Here is a 17,382-nt window from a genome sequence, read left to right as displayed (position 1 = left end):
TGGACGAGGGCATCTTTCCCCACCAATATGAAGATCAGCTCGAGGACCTATTGGTCCCGAGCGTACCACTCATCGTATGCCGGATTTGGCACCTTAGTGTTCTTGTCGTCGGCTTGCTTCTCATCGATCTCAGCAACGGAAGCACCGGTCTTACTGGTGATGTGGCCTTCCATCCGCGCACCGTCACCTGCGCTTTCCATAGCGTATGGTTGGTCTTGTTCAACTTCTCAGTGATATGCACACCAAGTAGTGGATTGGAGACGCTCGAGCTTGATGCCGTGGATCTATCCTAGGCTCTGATTACCATAAAAAATCAGAGGCGTTGTGCATGGTTGAACATTACCCCCAGCTCCAAAAGGATTACAATATATAGGTTACCAGGGAATATCTTTGGCCGTACAAATTTAAGAAGGTATAGTTACATTCAAACACGACCGAATCTACAACCACTTGCCAAAAATATTCCACTGGATCCCTATAAATTTGTTACATGCATTATGTGCTATCCAGGGGCGGACCTACAGTTGTGACCAGGGTATTCCTGGGCATACCCAACATTTTTAGGAAAAAAAATTAGTAGTGTGTAGAGGTATATACATGTATAATATAGTTAAGGTTCAAATTGCTATTCTTCGCTATATTCTGGTTCAAATTCGCGTCAAAAGCCCACGGGCCACGCCCAACCGGACGGCCCAATGGACCATCAGGCCTTCCCGCTCCCAATCCCCCCATTCCCCTTGGCCTCGACGCTCCTCTCCTCCTGACCGTCGACTGACTGAGCGCCGAGCTGGCACTAGGGCAAGGCGCCGCAGCTCATCCCCGTCCCCCGCCGCCCGCCCGCGGCTGGCCGTCTCTCGCGGACTCGCCGGAAGTTCGCCGGCTGCCTGGCCGCAGCCCGCTAGACGCTGGCCGCTGGCCGCCACACGCTCGCCGCTCGGCTCGGCCGCTCGCGCTCGGTCCTCGGCGCGACCCCACGGCCTGCGCGCTCACCGCCCGGCTGTCCCGACGCCGGCGCGACTGCGCGGGGCGGATCCAGGCCACTGCCCACCGGACCAGGAGGCCACGCGCGCTTGGCTGCTCCAATTCCCCATCCAGCTCGGCAGCTCCAATTCCCCAATTCCAGCAGTCCTGCTCGATTTGATTTCTTCATTCAGTCAGGGGTAATCAAAATTCAAACCACCTTTGCCCTTTATTCTTTGCTAATTGCTATGTCCTGTCAAATGTCATTTCCAATTGCAAAATACATAGATGCGTGTTTAATTCTGTTGTAGGTAGTCGAGTCTGGTAGTGGTATTTCCTTTCAAAAATGAAGAAGTCAAAGTCGATTGATCTGAAATCAACATGGGAAAGGGCTGCTAAGACATGCAGGGTAGATTCCCCTTCCCCGTCCACATCAAGACCACAACTAATTAGCATTCAGAGTCAGGTCAAGCTCAAGTAACCCCTAATATTTTGTAATCTCTCTTTGTTATCAAAGACATTTAGTTTGAACTATATATGTATCTTTTATGTAAGATCTTATCGTTTATCTAAGTATTTTCTTGGCCATGGGCATACCCTACTCTGAAATCCTGGGTCCGCCACTGGTGCTATCTAACAGTAACATCGAAGAAGGTATCAGCAAATTTGCTCGCACATGACATGAGGGAACATGCTCGCGGATTTCCCACTTCCCATGGCCCCGAAAACATTATTTTTCTGACCAAGTCTTATTGTTTATGCTATCTTTCTTCCCCTGTTCCTGGTACAATGAACACTTACCATCTGCACGAGCAGGTGCAGAGCAGCACATGATTTCTCTCGTATGCTCCGCCAATTTTGCAAAATCGAAGAAGCATACGGACAGGATGTTCTTGAAAAATATTTCTTTTTCATCGAACAAATGAAAGAATCCACCATCCACTACTACAAGGTACAGAGACTTTAGCCGTGTGGAACACACTCCACAAGCAACACACCACCCTCACAAAACCACTAGCCCCGCCACGAAATCTACCCCAAGGTGGCGCACGACGACGTGTCCGGGTCCACGAGCGCCGGGACCAGGTACCTCCTCCCGTGGGCCCCGTTGGCATTGAAGCTGGCACCGCTGGCCTGGTCCACCAGCAGCGAGCCCGCGTAGCCGGGGTACGCGCCCTTGCCGTACACGCCGGCGCACGCCGTGGCGGCCTCCAGCGGCGCGTCGGCGGAGCCCTCCTGGTAGAACCCGTTGCCGAACGGGTTGGTCACCGTGCCGACGATCATGGACGCCAGCGAGATCACCATCCCGTCGGCCCCGACGTCGCCGTTGGGGGGCGTGAGCGGCGCCGCCTGCGGGCCGTACACGGGCTGGTGGAACGGCCACGCGCACTGGCCGGGGCACTGCGACGCCGGGTTGCCCACCCACACGTACGCGAACCGGCCGGAGCGGGACCGCGGGGACGCGCCGTGCGTGCCGCACCGGGACATGCAGAACCCGTCGACGGCGACGTCGTCGGCGGTGAGCACCACGTTGATGGCGCGGCTTGGGGCGCCCTTGGCGGCGAGCTTGAGGAGGTCCCCCTCCGTGAGGCGCTTGCCGAGGGAGTAGGACGAGTCGAGGACGTGGGTGCCGACGTACAGCGCCGGGAACCGCGCCTTGGAGTTGGCGTAGTACTTGCGCGCCGTCTTGAACCAGGTGGCGACCGACGGCTCCGGCTGCCCCGCCGCCGCCGGGGGCGCGGACAGCGACGAGACGAAGTCGGTGATCACCGCGCGCTGCGGCGCGGAGAAGTTGCCGTACCAGATGAAGTTGACGGCGATGCGGCCCGACAGGAGCGCGCCCCTGTGGTACTTCATGGTAATGGCTGGCTCCTGCACGAGCGCGGTGAGCCGCCTCCCGGCGAGGCAGGCCTGGAACAACAGCGCGAACGCCAGCAGCGTCGCTGCTAGAGATGCGGTGGAACAAGCCATTGGTGATGTGGTGGCTCCAATCCAAGAACGAAACTTCTTCTACTGGAGGTGGGGGGTGTTCTTGGGTTGGTGCTTTCAGAGGGTTCTTCTTGCTTGGTGCTCGAGGATTTGCGATGGGTTGGGTGGGGAGCGAGCGGGGGTTTTATAGAGGCCACGAGCTGGCGAAGTGTGAGCGAGACAGTGAAGTGTGGAGCGGCTGGCACTAGCGCGTGACGTATGAGCGGGAGAGCACTTTCTGGGCCAAAGTAAAGAGGGCGTCCTTGGCCGGGCTGCCCGAACGGTCACTGACAGCTGGCTTTGCGTGCCCCTGCTCGATCCCAGCTGTAGTGGAGCGGCCACTTTACCGATTTGCCCCGGCAGTGGCTGCCTCGGATACCGCTGCGTCCCAGCTTGAAACCATCCTTACTGGGTGTTTGGATCCTGCTCTAAATTTTAGTCCCTGTCACATCGAATGTTTGGACACTAATTAGGAGTATTAAATATAGATTAAATACAAAATTAATTTCACAACCTCTAGGCTAAATCGCGAGACGAATCTATTAAGTCTAATTAGTTCATGATTTGACAATATGGTGCTACAGTAAACATTCGCTAATGGTGGATTAATTAGGCTTAATAGATTCGTCTCGCGATTTAGCCTCGGGATTCTGCAATTAGTTTTGTAATTAGCTCATTTTTAGTCCTAATTAGCATCCGAATATACGATGTGACACGGACTAAAGTTTAGCTCCAGGATCCAAACACCCCCAGTTGGCGTGCGTGCGTCGAGACCGGTTGCAGCGAACGTACGCGTGGCGTTCTCTCTATCTTTCTTCGAGAGACCGTGAGCCGCCGACCTTATCCCTTTGGGCCTTCCCCTTTCGTTCCCCTTCAGTTCCTTTTGTCCCGCTACCTCCCGTCCTCTAATCCTCCATCCTCCTCCCCATCCTCTCTCACAGATCTCAATCCACCTCCAAAAATGGATTCGCTAGGGCTTATATTCACTGCCATCGGAGAAGAAGGGGTGGGATTAGGGTCGTTAGGGTTTGGGGTTGCATGTCGCAGTAGCGGAATTAATTGGAGGTTGCAGCTTGCAGAGGGAAGCCCGGCTAGCGTGGTAGTGGTGGTAGTTGGTGTAGCAGGTCCTGCTTGCCTCTCTCGCTCCGGCTGCGATTTGCCTCCCCCTTCTCCTCACGCAAGCCTGACCATGGACCAGGAAACCACGGCTCCTCGAGCTATGGCCACTGCGAGAGCAACCCGCACACGCCGTCCTCGATGCCGAACATGGAGAGCGCTGGCTCAGGTAGGGCAGCACGGGTGCCTGTTTGGATTAATTGATGAATACTCCTGTGCTGGTGCTAATAGATTCACACACGATCATTCATTTTGTTGTGATTAGCCTCAATGCTGGGAAAGAGGAGGCCATGGAGGCTGCGATATTGATCTCAGGGTTTGTTGATGGCCACGTGCTCACATGTCCATGTCAAACTTCATCTTTGGCTACCACATTAGGTGTGTGCTGCTTCAACAACTAAAGTAGTGTTTCCTTGAGCCTAGCTTGTCTTTCTCACATTGATAGTTTGGCACAGTTCTGGTTCTCATTCCACCATTGCATGGTATTTGAATAAAGAACACAACCAATGTATACCCTTTGATTCGACAAAAGTACTTTTGTTACTCCAGAGTTAGCTTTAAAAGGTACTACTGTTGCATAGGTTTGTCCAAAATGCTTATAAATAATTGATGGGCAAGTATGCATACTGCATGTTTGTAAACAAATTATTATATCTAATGTTTATTTCATTCTATTTTCCTTTCAAAAAGAGCTTTCAACTAAAGGCATACAAAAAGGCCCCAAATAATGATTGAAAGTTTACATGCAGTATATATAAAGTTTTGTGTATGCCATTTCAAAGTTGAACGGGGACATAAGAAAAGCCCCCCAATAATTATTTGAAAGTTTATAATCATTATGTATTTAGTTTTGTATGTACCATTTAAAAGTTAAGGGGTGTACAGAAGTTTCTAGAAAGTTTGTAACACACATCTATAGAAAGATTTTGGATCTCCTATGTTGTAGCTTCTTTTTTTGCTGGAACTATGCAGTGGATGCTTTCTCCTTGTGCAGATCTCAACCCTTCTCCTTGGTTGCCTTGTGCTTGGCACCAAGAATTTCCATTCTCCTTCTCTTCTGCTTCACTAAACGTTTCAATTCACAAATTATGTGCATGATATATTTTAGAGCCCCGCGGATAAGTACACAGCCTGTTGTATGTGCTCATAATAAATTATTTCAAATAGAAATATTCCAGTATGCAATATGAAAGTTTTGCATGTGAAAATTTTTCATTTGGCAATTTAAATGCTTTTAATGTCCAAGTATTAAGCCTTTGGCCTTGAAGCTTAAAGTTTTCACGTGCAGTTCCAAACTTAGCTTGGAAGTGCGATGCACAAAGTTTCTAGATATATGCTTCAAAGTTTGAGAATAATATGTTGAAAGTGGCATGTATAAAGTTTAAAACTTCAGATAAGAAAATCTACCATTTTTTGTATGAAGTATCTAATCTGTTAGTAGATAGTTTCTACTAATTTTGTATGAGGTTTTTTATCCACTAGTAGAAAGCTCTTTAGTTGAAAGTTTTTAACCAATGATTATGAAGTTTTGAAGCTGTGAGCACAAAGTTTCAAATGTGCTACTATAGTGTACAATGTTCCTCATTTTTTGTACTGCAAAGTTTTAGAGTGAGAACATAATGATAGTATATGAATGAAACCTTAAAGTTGTGGTAAGAATGAGGCAGTGGATTGAGTCGAAATAATCTTGCTAAGATGCTATCTGTCAATAAAAATATATTTTATGGTAATTACCATAGAACAACACTACCAATGCTTTGTTGGGTTTTTTAGTTTGTCTTGTATGTGTGGAACTAAAAGAGACTAAGGCTATTCATGATCTAGCAGTCAGAAGTGTGAGTAATATTCAATTCTTCAATACCTTTTGAGGAGGTAGCTGAATACTGTGTATAAGCTATATTTTTAAAGTTTCTGCTGATGCAAATGTCAACCAATTAGAATGCATGATCACGCCCTTGGAGCATATACTAATGGACATGGTCACCCAATCCATGACAGCAACCATGAATTTCACTTTTTTATGCACAACGATCCTTTTTCTAATTCACAAGTTTTCAGTATCAATGCCTAAAGTTTCTTTTTATTCTCCCAACATGACATGAAATATTTTTTAGGCATACCAATTTAATCATGTGAATTGAGGGGATTCTTCTTATTATTTTGATATATTCATTTTCTATATTCAATATCTTTAAATTTTTTGCCCAAAGTTTTCTGTATACATGCACTTTTAAAGTTCCTGCATATCTGCAACCAAAGGTTGTAGTTAGTAGGGTCGAAGTTTATAATGGGCCTTTTAAAGTTTTTGACACATGGGAAGTTTTTGGACACAAGATATGAAATTTGTTTATTTATTAGGCACAAAAGGGTTTGATATGTGACTTGAAAGTTAGTGACGACAGGAGTAGAGTTTATTTGATTCAGAAGTTTTCATATTCACATTGTAAGATCTTGAGTTCAAGAAGGATATGATATGTCATTTCTTCTCTGCACGGGTTTACAAGCTTTACATCTATTGTTATTGTTGGTGATATGCATGCTGGTAGTTTGTTTCAGGAACCAATAGTATACAGACAAATTCACCCTCCTATTGGTTTAATTTCATTGTGCAAATAGTTCTTTCTTGGATGCTTCCCTAGATTGGTAGTTGGTTCTGCAATGTGAATATGAGAATCGCTACTTTTAGTTTCTATTTGACCATGCCATCAGATTCATTGCGTTGCAGTTTTGGGTAGCAACAACTCAGTTTAGTACTCAAGGCACTAGTGAAGATGGTGTATCATACAGATAATACTTGAGCCCAAGGAGGTTCTATTCGTAGAAAAAAAGTACCATTCTAAATTTGTATGCCTCTAGCATCTATAACTGATTTACATAAGTTTTTGCTCCATTGTATCCTGATGGTCCATGAAATTTTTGTAGGAGTAGACATACAAGGTTACAAGGTAGGAAACTAGGGATCATCTATCATTTTTGGCATGCTTGGCAACATATAATGGCATCCTTGGAGTTATTCTACACAAACATCAAAGTTTTAATTCTCTGGTTTCTAAGTTTTAGATCTATGGGTTCAAAAAAATAAATCTACAGGGTCCAAAGTTCTCAATCTCTAGGTTCAAAGTTCTAAATCATTGGGTCCAAAATTTTAATTCTCAAATTTTCTAGGCTGAATGTTTTAAAATTGTATGCTAAGGTTGGTTAAAAAACTAGAAATGATTATATATGCATGCACCATTCTATTATCAATGTTTTCAAAACACGCTAGTGTGAAGTAGCTAAATTTAGAAGTTTAACCTTTTAAAATTAATAGTTTAAAAGTTGGGAGTACAAAGTTTATAATGTTATAGTCTAAAGTTCCTATATTTGGGAGTTCAAATTTGATTGAATCATATAGTTCCTATACATGATTTTTACAAAGTATTAGACCTTATATTAATAATTTCTAAATGTGCTAGTACAAAGTTCTTCAGAACTAGGAGCGTAAAGTTTATAATGTGATGGTACAAAGTTCATAAATCTAGAGGGCAAGTTTTGAAATTACAAAGTTTTGTATTTATGAGTGTAATGTTTGAAATGTGCAAGTAGTAAGTTTTTTATTTATAGTGTAAAGTTTAGAAAAATGAAGGTTTGTAGAACTCTTTTTCGTAAGAGCTCTACAACCAAGAAATCTCTATTGATGTAAGAACTACTAAACCTAGAAATAGAATTCTTTATGTAAGATGTAGTTACTTCATAGTTCTTACATCATCACAAATTGTTCTACCCTCCCACATGGCTTTGAATTTAATGTGTGCTTGTTTTTAAGGAAGAAAAATGGATCCAACACAAATTATGCTAGCAATCTTACATGTAGCATCATTTTTCTACACTCCTAAATTATACGTGTTTCAAAGTTTTTATTGTACGACTCATAAGTTCTTCCTAATAGTATACAAAGTTTTTGATATGTGATAGGAAAGTTAGAGGTGTACAAAGTTTTAGATCTATATGTTGAAAGTTGGGGTATAAAGTTATTCAATAGTTTTCATATTCTATTATAAAGTGCCGTGTACAGAATTGGTATAAAGCTTTTTGAATTACGAAACCGTACGATTTTTTATGCTTCTTTGAAATGCATTCAATACCTTTATGAGTTTGGGATGCCTGGATTTCTTGCTTCTTTTTTTTACTACATTTATCTCTTTCTTTCTTGCAGGGTATCAGTGTGGACTAATATCACGTTGTAGTTTTGTCTGTTTCCCTACCTTTGTTGACACTATTTTTATCTGCATACTATGCTGTAAAATGTTTTTTGATGTTTGGAATTGATTAGCTGATCAGGAAAAAAGGTACTCCCTCCGTCCCAAATTATAGGTCGTTTTGACTTTATTAGATTCATAGATTTGTTATGCACTTAGATATACACTATGTCTAGATGCATAATAATATCTATGTATCTAGAAAAGTCAAAACGACCTATAATTTGGAACGGAGGGAGTATTTTTTTCGAATTAGAGCTTTCGCATTTATATGCATGTGAAAGTCACTCCCCCGCCCTATTTTCTACCACTCACCTGCTATCCCCGAAAGGGAAAAAAAACTAGTGCCAAAAGGTAGACATGGGAAATGGGAAAAACCGTCAAAAGCTAAATGAGAAAACAAACAATAGAGAATATGCGCACATGGCCGGGGAGAAAATATATTTGCTACGGTGGATTGGCCAAATAAACAATTGTATATTCGTCACCACCTGATCCGTATGCGCGCTATCAACTGGCTGCGCTCGTTCGTCCGGACCGTGTGGCGGCGAACGATCGCCCAGTAATGGTCCCGCCAGTTGGGTATTGCGGGGGAAACGGGCAAAGAGGGGACTGCGGTGGTGGGTAAAAGCAGGTTGGCTTCTCGAGGCGCTTGAAATTGTAGGCGGAGGGATACGAACGTTGGGGAGGGGAGGGGTGGTCAGTGGTGGGCCGGGCCCCGTGGGTTCCGAACGTTGGCGGTCACTGGTTGATGGGCCCGCGCGGCTCTCCCGCCTTCAAGAGCTGTGTGCTGTGAACAGAGCAGCAGCAGAGAGTAGTAGAGTACCCCCGGTCCTAGAACAGTTGTTGCGCACTGCTACCTCAAACTCTGTACGATCCAGTCACAGCCTCGCCGGTGGCATCAGGGTTAGGCCATTCCTCATCCGCGTAACTTGCCAGCAAGGCTGGTGCTGGCCTGCATAGCAGCATGGGTAAGTGACGACGAATGGGGTGGCGAGAGGACGGAAGAAGCTGATGTGCACGGAGATGGCATGTGAAATGGGAGCGAGAGCGAGAAGCCGACGATCCTACCATGCGCCCATCGACACGGCAAACCGTGGGACTGGACCCCGTCGATCCCAAATCTCCGTGGCCAATTTCTAGAGCCAAGTGGTCCGTCGGATCGTCCTGCCATTACAGCCATGATCCCAGCAGGCCAGCACTAAGGCGAGCACCAACCGCATCGTCTTCGAACCGTACATAACTGACCATGGATGGATCCAATGATCCATGCATGCAAAGCTGCGAGCTAACAGTCATGGCCACTGTGGGGTTAGAGAAGCCCGGCAGCTTATTTGCCAATCGGGGAAGAAGACGCACTCGCATGATCGGATCGGATGCGACGCGATGGGTCGATGCGATCGCTGGCGAGGCCCATCGGCGTACGGCGGCGCGCATAAAGCGAGCAAAGGTACAGGGTCCCACATGTCACCGGGCCATGAGAGGCCCCACCCCAGCGCTTTCCTGCTCCCCGGACCCCCCGGTGTGGGCTCGCCTAGAGATCCGCGTACGGACGCCGGCCAGCTGGTGGTGAAGCGGCTATGCGCGTCGTCGCGATGCAGCCTGTGTCCCCGGCCCTACTCCCCCATCGCCCTCACGACGCGCTCGTGAACGGGCTTGCTCATTGCTCGCGTGCCCACCGGCCACCAGTAGCTCAAGCTGCTGCTAGCTAGCGGCCGCGGCTGCCAGCCGGCCGGGCGGGCGTGGCCACGCGTACACCCACACGGACACGGCGCCACGGAGGACGGGAACGAGACGACGCAGAGGCTGGCTGGGCCCTAGCCTTATCCGCCGCGACGGCGGCCTGGAGGTGGGCTGGCGACCGTTGGATGACGATGTTGATGGCCGAAGAGGGAAAAAAAAGGGTTGTGGCATTCTTAAATGTGGCGAGGTAGCTCCGGCCATTCATGAGGTTATTGATGCGTGCATGAATGTGAAGCTATCACGCCAGTACCGACCCTCTCCGTCTCTTTTTGGCGTGTCCTGCAGCGACACTTTCTTGGTTCGTTTCGTGAGCGCCAGCTAGCGACCTGCTCTTCCGAGCCGGAAACGGAATGTGAATGCAGTTGGCGAACGGTGCTTCCTTTGGAAAAGCTTTTGGATGGATTGGCCGTCGTCTGTTCGTTGCATGTTCTGGCACGAGTAAACTTTGCTGTACGGCCCGCGTAGTAGAAGCACAGTACGCACGGCCCGCTAGATAGTTACCGTAATAAAGCCCAAACAAGTACTGTTAAGGCCGTAAGGCCCGTATGTAGTATGTAGGTAACGTTAACGTAACAGCCGGTAAGTTCTCCTCTCTAAAAAAAGGGTGAAAACGCAGATAAGCCTGAGCAGGGAACATAGCAAATGTCAACAAGTTACGGCGAGTACTTCTTGATTCGTCATGATTTTGAATCAAGCAGTAGTTAGGTACTGTTACGGCGAGTACCACTCTACCCTTAACAGCCATGACTAATGACGACGTACTGTCATTTTACAGTCAGGCACAGTTTAGCAGCAATTTAAGCTGATTTTTAGTACAAAGCAGCTCGCACTCGAAACCTGCAGGTACTGTTTCGTTACCACCATGAAGTGAAAAATGCTCGTACTGCAGGTACCGTCAGTTAACCAGCATCCTCGGCCAGTAGTTACCCTCTGTGATACAACGACCATCCTCCTCAAGTGCGGTAACATCATCAGTAATTCTACCATGAGTGATGAGTCTAGTGGTTAGCAAACGGATCAACTCATACGCAAAAGGTCAGGTAGGAGGAGTCGTACTTGTCGAACAGAGTAATGGTAAACGCGTAGAGTGATGTACAAGTGCTGAGCCCCGGCTCCCGGGTACACACACGCATTGACACACTCCTACGGCAGCTGCTTTTGAACACGGCCACAGCTCCCTGTGGACTGCGGGACAGGGGATTTGGTTGCCCAGGCTGTCACCTCGCAGGACGCTCCTAGGGCTCATAAACCCGGCTGCGCCGTGTCCCCCGCGTGTCCCCCTGTCCTTATTCCCCGCACGGCCTTATCTCGCTGGGTCATGGCGCCCACGCCCGACCCTCTCCTGCTGTCCCTGATCATCGTGTGATGCTGATCCCCTCCAACGTGATCAGGTCATTGTTCGGGCCTTGGCAGGGTCACGCTTGCTGATTAAGAAATGGTTAGCCGCTGACCGTGTGTACTAATCCTACTCTGGCTAGTGTACGTTGGGGGTAGGGTTTTGTTGGGTTGTGGAGCAACCGGACGGATAACCATGGGGACGAGAACGAGACACCGCGGTCCGCGGGCCTTGGATCCAGTGTTGAATGAAGTCTGCGCGTTGTAGCTCCGGGTCACCTACAGGCCGTGAACAGCTGGCTAGCGATTGGTCACTGGTCAGTGTCAGACTGTTTGGAACAAGATTTCCAACAGGTTCGACTCGTTTCAGCCATTCATTGGGCCGGGAGCCCGGGACGATGCCGAGATGTTTGTAGCACTCGCGATTCCACATGAGCAGCGCTCCTGCTACACGAAATTTTATTAGCTTTCTTTGCTGAAGTGGAAGGAGCTGCAGCGAAGCGATCATACCTGTATATGACGGCTTTTAGTGGAGATGTTCCCATGCTTGTATATGACGGCTTTTAGTTTGCAACTTTGCCCTACTAAATTGTTTGTCCCACCAGAAAAACAGGGAACGAATTTGGGTTGCTGCAACCGGTTTTATGCTAAAAGAAATCTTCAGATATGTGTGTGTGGGATAATGTGTGACTTTTCCCCTCCAGAAAGCATGCAATATTCCCGGCAATTCAAGGAAAAAAAGACACTAGTCCCATCCATGCCAAGCCATTGCACACCAGCACTGCTGACTGCTGACCTAGGCATGGACCTTTTTTGGCTATCTCAAGATTCAGTGACAACCTTGCAACAAGCCTAACCTGTCAAGGCTCTAAGCCTCTAATCATCGCAGGGCACAGCCTGATACCGAGAGCAATTTGAGGTCAGTGCTACTTGCCAACACGCCTTGACGAGTGCTACTGCGTCCAGGAAAACAACGGCTTTCGCTGCCTTCCTGCATGGATGCATGGTGGCTGGCTGGCGTGGAAGCGACAACGCAATCGGCGTCGCCCTCGGGTCCAAACGCACCCAGCTGCCCCCCACCGAGTCAACTTCAGAGCTAGTAGCCACTCCGAAACCAAAACAAAGGCAGCTAACCCAGGGATGGCCAGGGAAGGCTACACGAAACACACGGCACGCTCTGCAATTCCGATTCGCACCTATAAATACCCATTTCCCGTCACCATTCGGAAATCACACACAAATAGCCCGCAGAAACAACTCTACCTTGCACTGCCCCTGAATCACGATCGCCTTCCAGTACAAGCTAGTCGCCAATTTCGCGCTGAGAAATGGCATCACCTCGCAGCAGCAGCAGCAGCATACGCGTTCGGCACGGCACGAGCCACGTCGCACTTGCGCTGCTCTCCGTGCTGCTCCTGAGCTCGGCACGCCTCTCCGTGGGCGCCAGCAGGATGCTGCTGGAGCTGTACAAGCCGCCGGCCAGCGCGCGCCTCACGTACCACGACGGCGCCGTGCTCCAGGGCCGCATCGCGGTGTCCATCATCTGGTACGGCCGCTTCACGCCGGCGCAGAAGGCCGTGGTCACCGGCTTCCTCCAGTCCCTCACCCCCACCTCGCAGGCGCCGACCCCGTCCGTGTCCCAGTGGTGGAACGCCATCAACCAGCTCTACCTGTACAAGGCGCGGGGCGGCAACGGCGCGCGCCCCGGCACCGCGCAGGTGGCGCTCGCCGGCCAGGTCGCCGACAAAGGGTGCTCGCTGGGGAAGCGCCTCACGCTGGCCCAGCTCCCGCAGCTGGCGGCGCGGGCCGGGCCCAAGAAGGGCGGGATCGCGCTGGTGCTCACCGCGCAGGACGTGGCCGTGGACGGCTTCTGCATGAGCCGCTGCGGCCTGCACGGCTCGGACGCCCGGGCCGGCACCGCCTATATTTGGGTCGGCAACGCCGCCACGCAGTGCCCCGGCCAGTGCGCGTGGCCGTTCCACCAGCCGGTGTACGGGCCCCAGACGCCGGCGCTCGTGCCGCCCAGCGGCGACGTCGGCATGGACGGCATGGTGATCAACATCGCCAGCATGGTCGCGGGGACGGTGACCAACCCGTTCCGGAACGGGTTCTACCAGGGCGACAAGGACGCGCCGCTGGAGGCCGCCACCGCCTGCACCGGGGTCTACGGCAGCGGCGCATACCCCGGTTTCGCCGGCAACCTGGCGGTGGACCGCACGACGGGGGCCAGCTACAACGCCAATGGCGCGCACGGGAGGAAGTACCTGCTTCCCGCGCTGTTCGACCCTGCGACGTCCACGTGTTCAACTTTGGTGTAACGGCTAAGGAAACAAATCCTGCCAGAATTGTGTACTGTATATATGCGAGTGACAGGGGGTGTATGGCAATTTGAAGTATCAATTGCTTATCGGGGAAACTGCGCCAGACCAGGAAACAAAAACTAAAGCTAGGATTGTAAAGCATGCGAAGTAAATAAATGCAAAAAAAAAAGTAAATAAAGAGAAGACCTTCCGTTGAGAATGGTAACTTCAAATCACCTTTCACTTCAGTTGCAGTAATCCTGTATCTATAGGAACAGACCATCTCAATGGACAATGTGTTTTCTCACCCTTCAAGAGTTAGCACGTTAAGTTTCTAAGAATTTTTTTAGACTTTTTTATTCTTATTGGCCCGACACAAGATTGATATGGCTCAAAGGCAGGAGATTGATAAACACTGTAGATTTTTAATTAATACAAATACTAAAGTTTTTTTATTATAAATGTTTCATGCACCGTACCGATTCTCTCCTACACATGCTTGATTCCATTTTCATATCATAGCTAGCCAGCTAGGGACGCAATAGTGTGTTATATCGCTTATACCATGATAGTCACCCATTATAGGGGTTGAATTGGAGTGACCATTATCAGTTTAGCATTGTCCTAAAAAGGAAGAAAAAGATGCAGATAGCATATACTCCCTCCGTCCCAAATTATAGGTCGTTTTGACTTTATTAGATTCATAGACTTTGTTATGCACTTAGATATACACTATGTCTAGATGCATAATAATATCTATGTATCTAGAAAAGTCAAAACGACCTATAATTTGGAACGGAGGGAGTATTGTTTAGCGAAGAAAAAGGAGCTGGACAAAATCTTTCCGTGCCTGACTATCCAGGGGACCTAAAAAATCCAGGCATATCTTGTCAATAAAAGATCAGTTAATTAATTGTCAGACTATATCTAGACAAATCAAATAAATTGATCACCTCCCATTGTTATTATTCTAAATGCCACTATCTATTGGTAGTAACAAGTGCTCCGCTTAACCAAATGCTCTTGTTTGATGCCTTACAGCAACGATCAATTTGACACAGACTCTTCTTTTGAATGAACCGAGACACTATCTTTGAAGCGGACGAGCAGGTAATAACAGCACACCACTACGCCGGACTCATCCTACTGCCAAAACCGCTGCAACTGGCCTACGGAGACTGGCAAGTTTTGGACTGGCGGAACTCAAGCGTAGCATGCATTTTGCATGGCAATGCTAAACCCCAATCCCAAACCCAACAGATCCGCATCGCGTGTCCACTGCTACACGAGAACTTTCCTCGATATTGTTGAGGAGGGTCAGATGACAGCAATGCCGTCAGGCGGCTTTGACTCCTCCATTGGGACAAAGGAGAGGCCACGGCTGCCATTTCTATGAGAAAACGCGTGCTCCACATATGACCTCCCGGTCGGCATTCCGGGGCGGGGTGTTCCGGACCTGATCAAGGCCGATCCGCCGACGTGGCCCGTGCACATCTAGCCCGACCGCGATGCGACGCACGAGCTGCCGGCTGCCGCCATGCCGAAGCGCCGCTCGTCGAACAGATTTTTCCGGTGTTATTCAGCCAGGGCAACAAGCCGCCGTAGGAGCGACACAGGCTGTGTGCGTGTCAGGCCCGGTGTGTTCCCTGACACTGAGAAAATAGGGAACCTTCGTCTTGCACATGCGGCCGTTTTGTCTGCTGAATCCGCAGCCGGGGAGGCGAAACAAGCTTTGTCGCCCCCCTGGTCGTGGTAATCCGCTGACCTGCGCTTTGTTTATGCTCTAGACCCACCCCAACAGCTCAGCAGGACCTTGATTTGCAAGATGCTACGACCTTGCTACAAGCAGTAGCAGTAGCTGGCAATCTCTCGAGATCTACACACCGTTAAACGGCATGGAAGCATCCTGGAATGCACCCGTGCTTCAGACTTCAGTGTCCCGTAAATGAAGTTGGGCTGTTAGACTGGTGGCTCAACAAGAGAAGCGGTGTTCATTCCGGGTAAAGTAAAGGCTTCGACTCAACATTTATTCTTGTTTCATGGAAAATATGGAAGGAACGCAATGAAAGGGTGTTTGCAAGATCACCACCAAAAAATGCCTCACAGCTGCTGCATGAGATCATTCAGGAAGGGCAACTCTGGTGCGTTTCTGGTGCAAAATACCTAACTGCCATAGGCTGGCCAATGCCATCAGGTGTTTTAGATCAGCATTTCTGATTTCGGCCTTTTTGTGCCATTTGTGTTGTCGTTGTGGTGGTGTAATGTAAGCTAAAACATGACTAAACCCGTGTGCGTGCGCCCGGATAGGCCTGCATATAAAAACTTTTTTCTTCTTAGATACGCAGCTCTTCTGCGTATTCACGAAAAAAAGACTTCAGTGTCCCAAGCTCCCTATAAGTATGTGGTTGTGCCCTTGGTTCATCACTCATCACTTCATCATCAGAAGTTCAGAACACAGTCACACTTGAACTGTTGAACACCTTCCAGGCATCAGGCCACGCTTTAATATCATCACTATCACTAGGCTGCAATGGCTGCAACTCGTGCAAAGGCAGTCGTGTTTGCTCTAGTGGTGCTGCTTGTGTGCTCCGCCCAGCAATCCATGGGGGCAAGGAGGCGCATGGAGCTGTACCAACCCAATCCGGCTGATATGCTCTCCTACCACAACGGCCAAGTGCTCCACGGTGACATTGCCGTGTCCATCCTCTGGTACGGTCAGTTCACGCAGGTGCAGAAGACCATCATCTACGATTTCATTCTCTCGCTGACGATGATGCCCCAGGCCGCCTCGCCGTCGGTTGCGCAATGGTGGAACACCATGGACCAGCAATACCTGTCCAAGGCGGTGCAAGCCACACCAAATGCCGCCGGGGAGGCCAAGAAGACCCAGGTGCTCCTCGCCAACCAAGTGTCCGACGACAACTGCTCCATGGGCAAGTCCCTCACCCTGGCGCAGGTCACCGCTCTGGCCGCGAGCGCCAAGCCCAAGAAGGGCGGCGTCGCGTTGGTCTTCACGGCGCAGGACGTCACCGTGGAGGGCTTCTGCATGAGCCAGTGCGGCCTGCACGGCTCGGACGCCAACTCCGGCACGGCCTACGTCTGGGTCGGCAACTCGGCGACGCAGTGCCCCGGCCAGTGCGCGTGGCCTTTCCATCAGCCCGAGTACGGCCCGCAGGGCCCGCCACTCATGCCGCCCAACGGCGACGTCGGCGTGGACGGCATGATCGTCAACCTGGCGAGCGAGTTCGCCGGCGTGGTGACCAACCCGTTCGGTGACGCGTACTACCAGGGCTCCAGCGACGCGCCGCTGGAGGCCGCCACGGCGTGCCCGGGACAATTCGGGAGCGGCTCTTACCCGGGATACGCCGGCAACCTGAAGACCGACCAAGCGAGCGGTGCCAGCTACAACGCCAATGGCGCGCAAGGGAGGAAGTACCTGCTTCCGGCGCTCTTCGACCCTTCCACTTCTGCTTGTAGCACGTTGGTGTAGGGGGGAACAGCAATGCAGGATTGTCAGTCTTAGTTTCTCTTGCGAAGGTTGTGTATATATCAGTTCAGAACTTGAGATCATGTGTAATTCTTTCATTTTTAGAGATTCATCAAATTCTCTTCGTAATAATGTTGATGGGGAGCAACTAAGGTTGGTCCAAGTCAAATCAAGAGCCATTAATGTTTTAATCATATTTTGAGCCTCAAGCAAAGCAGCAATGATCTGACCTCTA

General features: G+C 49.4%; 3 protein-coding genes and 1 long non-coding RNA gene across 5 annotated transcripts; 3 read left to right on the top strand and 1 right to left on the bottom strand.

Annotated features, from left to right (window-relative positions):
- The first annotated feature begins 577 nt into the window (after window positions 1-577).
- Window positions 578-1,561, top strand: LOC117841421 (uncharacterized). The gene is made up of 2 exons (XR_004637293.2): window positions 578-1,160; window positions 1,272-1,561. It is a non-coding gene; the product is annotated as an uncharacterized lncRNA (long non-coding RNA).
- Window positions 1,562-1,850: 289 nt separating this feature from the next.
- On the bottom strand, window positions 1,851-3,061 carry LOC117841420 (protein PHOSPHATE-INDUCED 1 homolog). Its single transcript, XM_034721777.2, has one exon. It carries the CDS (start codon window positions 2,929-2,931, stop codon window positions 1,993-1,995), a length of 939 nt encoding a protein of 312 aa, XP_034577668.1. The 5' UTR covers window positions 2,932-3,061; the 3' UTR covers window positions 1,851-1,992.
- Window positions 3,062-12,575: 9,514 nt separating this feature from the next.
- Window positions 12,576-13,908, top strand: LOC117842250 (protein PHOSPHATE-INDUCED 1 homolog). Its single transcript, XM_034722629.2, has one exon. It carries the CDS (start codon window positions 12,689-12,691, stop codon window positions 13,676-13,678), a length of 990 nt encoding a protein of 329 aa, XP_034578520.1. The 5' UTR covers window positions 12,576-12,688; the 3' UTR covers window positions 13,679-13,908.
- A 1,651-nt stretch (window positions 13,909-15,559) lies between these two features.
- LOC117864695 (protein PHOSPHATE-INDUCED 1) lies at window positions 15,560-17,382 on the top strand. 2 transcript variants are annotated; one of them, XM_034748816.1, is made up of 2 exons: window positions 16,231-16,369; window positions 16,443-17,382. In XM_034748816.1, the coding sequence occupies exon 2, from the start codon at window positions 16,479-16,481 to the stop codon at window positions 17,148-17,150; it is 672 nt and encodes a 223-aa protein (XP_034604707.1). In that variant the 5' UTR covers window positions 16,231-16,369; window positions 16,443-16,478; the 3' UTR covers window positions 17,151-17,382. The 2 variants fall into 2 exon arrangements, with proteins under 2 accessions (XP_034604701.1, XP_034604707.1); XM_034748810.2 differs by having other exon boundaries at window positions 15,560-17,382.

The sequence above is a fragment of the Setaria viridis genome, chromosome 1, assembly GCF_005286985.2.
Source record: "Setaria viridis chromosome 1, Setaria_viridis_v4.0, whole genome shotgun sequence".
In the NCBI taxonomy this organism is placed as follows: domain Eukaryota; kingdom Viridiplantae; phylum Streptophyta; class Magnoliopsida; order Poales; family Poaceae; genus Setaria; species Setaria viridis.
This window is presented reverse-complemented; position numbering and strand designations above follow the sequence as displayed.

Coding starts and splice junctions, on each gene's coding strand:
- LOC117841420 (XM_034721777.2), bottom strand. CDS start 2,931: ATGGCTTGTTCCACCGCATCTCTAGCAGCGACGCTGCTGGCGTTCGCG.
- LOC117842250 (XM_034722629.2), top strand. CDS start 12,689: ATGGCATCACCTCGCAGCAGCAGCAGCAGCATACGCGTTCGGCACGGC.
- LOC117864695 (XM_034748810.2), top strand. CDS start 16,191: ATGGCTGCAACTCGTGCAAAGGCAGTCGTGTTTGCTCTAGTGGTGCTG.